Below are 6,166 nucleotides of genomic sequence, written 5' to 3'. Positions count from 1 at the left end.
TTTTTACCTTTCTTGAGCACTTAGAAATATACAGATTCCCTGTTCTGAGGCAGCTTTGACTGCAGTCCTTGTCAAAAGAAGCCTTGAAACTTGATAATTTTAATCTTTGATTCTAGCTCTCATTATTTATGAGCACCTCAGGATTTTTTTTCCTCTTGTCGAGAGGCTCCTGCCTGTCTTGTCTGACCCAGGGGGAATATTTCCAAACCCTTTTTCAAAACATTGAAATCAAATTTCATAGTCGCTGTCTCAGTTTAAAATATATACCAAGTGTTGACAGCTGATGCCTTGAGCACAAAAGCACGTTACAGAGCAATGCTGGAATGACTGGCTAGACAACTGAGAACAGGGATGGAATGGGTGTTTGCAGATGTGCCTATTGACAAGTCAGAAAATGGGATAAAAAGACAGCATCCATTTCATCATGGTTTTGGGACAGCTACAACTGATAGAGATGGTCACCTTGAATACCAGGAGGTCTGGGAAACTGTGGATCTGGATGCTAGAGCGTCTACCAGGTTGGGAAATTCAAGCACAGTTATGTAAGACAATGATCCCACAGCCTACTTACCAGCTGAGCTTAGATCAGTGCCCCTTGTTTGTGCTGCTTACTAAGAGAAGGTCTCAAAATAAGTCTGCAGAAAACTAGAAAGGAACTAAGGGACTGCTTTGGGAAACAAGCAGCACGTGTAATGAGATGATGTATCTGTCTGGTCATCCAGAATGTTTTATTCTGTGTCACTTTGTGTTGACTGTTACCTTTACAGTGTTTCGAGACCTTTCCTATGTTCTGCTCCCTTTTTCACTGGAAGAAATTGGTGCTAACAGCAGTGTCAACATCTTATCCATAGTACACTGCAGGCTGAGCAATAAGCAGATATAATTTCCGTGAAGCCTTGGCATTTGTATTTTTTCTGTAAAATACATTTGTTTTAATGACTTCATTTGCTTTTCTTTCATTTTACAATTGAAAACATGAATACATTTCTTGTGACTGAGATGGAGTTGATACAATTTCAGATCTGAGCTTGATTTCTCCTTTGTTCATGTCTCAACTGCTTTGCACATCTGTCTTTGAGCTGTGAAACAGTTCATTCACCTTTCAGTTTAAAACAGGTTGACTTACTAATGTATTAATCTCTCATTTTGGAGGAGAGGAGGTTTAACTTAACTGATGTGTTTTAGTTTTTGTGTTAGCAGTAGATGACCTAATGCTTTATTTTGCAGTCGTTAGCGTGGGTCATACTTCAGATTCTTAAAACTTAAGACCAGTAAGGATCAGCTCATTTAGAGATTCCCTGCTTTTGGTATTTGTGCCACAAGAAAGAGGCACGTGAGCTCTCTGCACGTAGGTGGCCAATGACTGCAGCTGCTGGTGCTGGTGCTCATGCCAATAGCAACAAATGAGCAAAGAAAGCTTGAAATGGTCTTATCTAGCCTGACCCTCTGCACTTCTGGGTTTTATCCAGAGACTTCTGCAGTTGGCCAATAACACATGTTCCAAAACAATCTGACTTAATTATATATAAAAAAAAAGTGATTAGAGCTTCGTCTTTGTCATACTCTGTGTTCTGTTAAATTGCTATAGTAACGCTGGTAGCAAGTTAGAAGGAAGCTGATTGAAATAGTGACTCCAGGAATATTTTACAACTTCCTTGGCTTAGAACAGCCTGCAAATTTCTACAGTGTGTTGCATCCCACAATGCACTCTCCTATCCTGAAGTTTTCTTCAGCAGACTTTTCCTTTCTTAGAACTTGTAGTGGAATTACATTGTTGTGGAATGTTATTTTTTTCACAAGCAGGACTTCCAATCTCTGAAATTTTTGCAAGTGCCTTGACTTCTTGGTTTGAATTACAGGTATTTCTTTTCTGTTTTTTTTTCCCATCTTCTTTCATATTTTCACGAAATCTAGTAATTTCATATAGATCTACTCACAAAAAAAAAAAAGTACCTGCAGCGGAATGTGTAAGTTACTTATTTTAATCTGCAAATAACTTTTTAATTAAAGTCATTGAAATCTGAATTTGTGTAAGCCTGTTTGCTGAAAAGAATATAAACATTTTACTGTGACTTGCCAGCTATAGAATTCTCTGATAAATTTTTTTCTTTTAGAAAAGAAGAGGCAAAAGAAGATGAAATCAACCAGTGACTGGAGAGAGAGAAGAAACGCCATTCGGCTTACCAATGAGTACACGGTAGAAACTCTGGTGGTGGCAGATGCTGATATGGTCCAATACCATGGTGCAGAGGCTGCCCAAAGATTCATCCTCACAGTTATGAATATGGTGAGTATGCACTTTATTGTCAAAAGTAGAAGCAGGAGTAAACGGATTTTATCTAGGGTAGGTTAGAGCTGGCTTTCTTGATGACTGTACTGGGCAACTGTTTTGACTTTGAGGTACGAGGAAGGGTTTTATTTTTCTCATGTTACGTCTCACTTCTCCCTCATCTGTGTGATTCCCTGTATTTGTCTAATAACATTACAATATGAAAGCTAATTTGAAACTGACCTTGCAAGTTTTCATTTGGGAAGTATTCCATGGTTACTCAGGAGTGATGTGTTCTGCCATATTTTTGTACTCCTGTAGTTTACCTTGGAAGAGAGGTTCCCAGAATGGATAAATGGTCTCACCTGACATGTTTCTTATCTTATTCTTCTTTATTATCATCATTTTCTATAGATTATATTTCCCAGTGTGTATTTGTCGTAAGAGGCAGTTAAATTGTTACTGATGACAAGAGATTTGTATTGATTTACAGCAGATGAACTAGCTTGACTTGAAGTCTTTTAGAGACAGTACCCAACTCAGATTTTTTACATAATAAAAATGGCTGCCTCCCTTGCTGTAAAAAACATGTCAAACTCAATACCAAACTACCAGCCAATAGGAATTTCAGCTGATTCCATTCTCTTTACCCCTGGATTACTTCTGAAGCATGAAGTGTTGCTGCTTGTGCTTCTGAGTAGTCAGTGGAGTTGAGCTTTAGAATAATTTTAGGAATTCTGCAGGAAATCTCCCACGAGTGGCAAGAGCTTTTCAAAGTTCTGAGCACGTATGGAGTGTGGGTGTTAATTTGTTAGTTGTCCTAGAAGTAATCGCCCTCAGCTGATAAGGAAACGCAATCTCTCACAGTGGATGCTTGCTCACTCACTTGTTGGCAGTGACAATAAAAAGATAACTGCCAAATTAGATGTGGATGCTGAAAGCTCTGCTTAGAGACAGCAGGGGTCCTTCCAGAGGCACTTGCTCAAGGAAATCTTGAAGGAAGTTTGTATGCCTGTGCCCATGCTATTGTAAAATCCAGGAACAGTTCATTCTCCTGACTACAGCTCTGTTGTTGTTCATGAGCAGTAAATTGGCTTGGGGGGAAAAAAACAAAACAAAACAACAAAACTAACTCTTAACAGTAATTGACTGATCATGCTTCCAAGTGAAGAGATGAATGACAGCTGCTCAGTGCCTAGCCCAGCCATGGGACAGAAGAGCTTTTTAAGAGGTTTTATATTTCTTCACCAAGCACTGGTGTGAGGGAGCCCTCCTGTAGTGTAATACTTTGCTGATTAAGCAAGTATTTTAACTAGTCTTTTCCATTAATGAGCTGCTTCTCTGTCCCTTCCTCTACCTTTTATTTTGCCCTATAGCATGCTGTGACAATAGTCACTTAATAGAACATCATTGCATTCCTTGATTTAGTTGGATTGGTTTGTAGGAAATGTCTTCTTTCAGCAAATCCATTCTTGTGACCATCCTTTCAGGTTCTACTGGCTTTCCAATGTTTAAGGATGTATTTGCTAGAGGCACAAAAGCCTTATCCTTCTCAAAGTCCTTGTCTCCCAAACTTCTAAATTCACATATTAGCTTTGCAGTGAGCAGTTGGGATGTAAGTTCATCTCGGAACAAATCAGCTTCTTAAGTCACTCTTTAGCCTGATGCACACTTAGATGTAACGTATGTGTCAGGTCTGAGTTTCTTCCATGTGTCAGATGTTGGGACCTCCTGAGGGGTGATGAATACATTTTGTTTGTACTGGGAACCCAGAGATTCTCCTGAAATTGGCTCTGCAATGTTTTGTCGCTGTGCTAATAAACCATTGCCATTGTGCCTGCCAGTTCTGTTGGGATTTCAGATCATTGTGGCTGTGAGAGCTCTTAAATCTTAAGGCTAATCATGTCTTGATTGTTCTAGTACCAAAAGATCCAGTCTTTCAGTGTAGATGTTAATGTATCTCTGTCTTTTGTATATTTTTGCCTCAAAATCGTTACATTTGAGTAGACTGAGAGGCCAAGTCCTAAACTAGAATTAGCCACAAATGCTGCTCTCTGTCTAGGCTGAGAAGTCCTGTAGTACATCCCAGCAACATCAGCTTGCTCTTGCTAGGTGTGAGTTTGCATATGAGGTTGTGCTGATGGGTTGGAACCTCTAGGCCTGTTTTCTAAACAACTGCTGAAGCTTAATTTCTAATGGATTTAGCTGATAGACTTGTGAGCTAGGTTTTGGTGCTTTAGTGTGAGCTCAGCCCTTTATTAGACACCAGAGAATGCACATGGATGAAGAGTGCTGGCTGAGGATACATTTATTTGATATCTCCCAAGGTGTAAAGTCCAGCTGAAATGCTTCCCACTGTTAAGTCATTGCTCCTGGGGGCTCATCCGTGTGGTTTTTCTGATGTCTGGTAGGGTTTGAATTTGTTTCAGCTTCTCAGCCTTCAAAAGAGCACTGACAGCATCCTTCACCTCTGTCTGCCCACCTGCTTTCCCACTTGTAGAAGCTCAGTACCTTTCAGGGCTCCTCCTTCCTGAGGAAAGTGGTTGAGAAAGAACAGCAAGCTCAGAAGATACTGAGGAATAATAATTGCCAAACACGTAGATCACATAATTGCATAAATCTTCTTTATGATGCTATAAAACAGGGTGAAATTTGAGGAAATCAAAGAGAATTTTAGCATTCCATTTGCCGTAATGAAAGCAGATCTTCACACTATCAAAAGGGGCTGAAGAATAATTTAGAAAATGTATTTTAGGAAGAGATGTGGTTTAGGTAAGCCTTAGCTGATCTTCTCTTTCAGCCACGCTCTTTGGGTAGCGCTCAAACTAGACATGACAGATCTGTGTGTGTCAGCTCCTTGTTTGTAAAATTACAGTTCAAGGGACGTGGCAACTGTGTTTCTTTGGGAAAATCCTCCTGATGCCTTTCTTTGATATGGTATCAGTTGTGCTCTATGTAACCATGCAGCAAAGGCCAGGCTGCTGGAGATATCTGCTTGTTGCCTGCCTCAGTAGATTTGCCAGCCTTCTGTGACACTTAGCTGGGGGACAGGATTTGCCCCATGATATTAGGCAATGCTTATTCAGCTACGCTGCAGGATGGCAGGCAGCCTCTAAAAGAAACCAGAATGTTAATTTTGGCTTGAAGGCTTGCATTTAAGCAAACAGAACGTTACTGGTCAGGGGTATATTAACTCCTCTCAATAAGCCATTACATTTACTGTCAAACCACAAAACAAGCATTAAGAGGTCTTATTAATGCATTTTATACTTATAGACGTTTTAAGCAAAGTGATCTGCCTTCAAATATTTAATATCTGTTTAAGTTACAAGAATTTCTGAAAGGGAAAACTACAAAAAATTACAAAATACTGTTTTATTGCTACTTTGGTGAATGAAAATCTGGGGTGTGGGGGAGACATGGGAAAGGAGATGGTGGGAAGAAACTCCTAAGGGAAAAAAAAAAAAATCAAAACCCTTCTGCAATCCAGAAATACCAGGTAGAGCTTCCTGGAAGAAATGGTGATGTGTTTTTTAACGATACTATGTGGTTCTGACCATCATCCCCCCTGAATAGAGAATAGATTCACATTATGACATGGTTACTTGTTTCTGAATGTCATTGTAGAGATGCAAGCCCTTCCATTTAATAAACTAATGTTTGAAGCTGTGTGACAGCTTTTCCCAGATCACAGAAGGGTTTCCCTCTAAAGTACTCTGCCATGTATGAATGGGAACTGAACTCGAGGCTTCTCTGCCTACAGTTAGGAGATCTCAGTGCATTGTCTCTCTCCTGTTTCTCTGAATCTGCTCACAGAAACTGTATTTTTGGACTAAGTTCAGGAGCAGGTTCTGAAAGATTAAACATGTGCAGTTTTCTTGCAGTTTTCTGCTTTTT

The 6,166-nt window shown here is 39.8% G+C and overlaps 1 protein-coding gene across 1 annotated transcript in view; it reads left to right on the top strand.

Annotated features, from left to right (window-relative positions):
• ADAMTS17 (ADAM metallopeptidase with thrombospondin type 1 motif 17) overlaps positions 1–6,166 on the top strand; it is a 167,213-nt gene that overhangs the window by 20,331 nt on the left and 140,716 nt on the right. The window contains exon 3 of the mRNA XM_010717544.3: positions 2,115–2,287. Coding sequence (XP_010715846.1) covers positions 2,115–2,287 — 173 coding nt within the window. The remainder of the gene's footprint in view (positions 1–2,114; positions 2,288–6,166) is intronic.

This window comes from Meleagris gallopavo, chromosome 12 (assembly GCF_000146605.3).
Source record: "Meleagris gallopavo isolate NT-WF06-2002-E0010 breed Aviagen turkey brand Nicholas breeding stock chromosome 12, Turkey_5.1, whole genome shotgun sequence".
NCBI lineage: Eukaryota > Metazoa > Chordata > Aves > Galliformes > Phasianidae > Meleagris > Meleagris gallopavo.
This window is presented reverse-complemented; position numbering and strand designations above follow the sequence as displayed.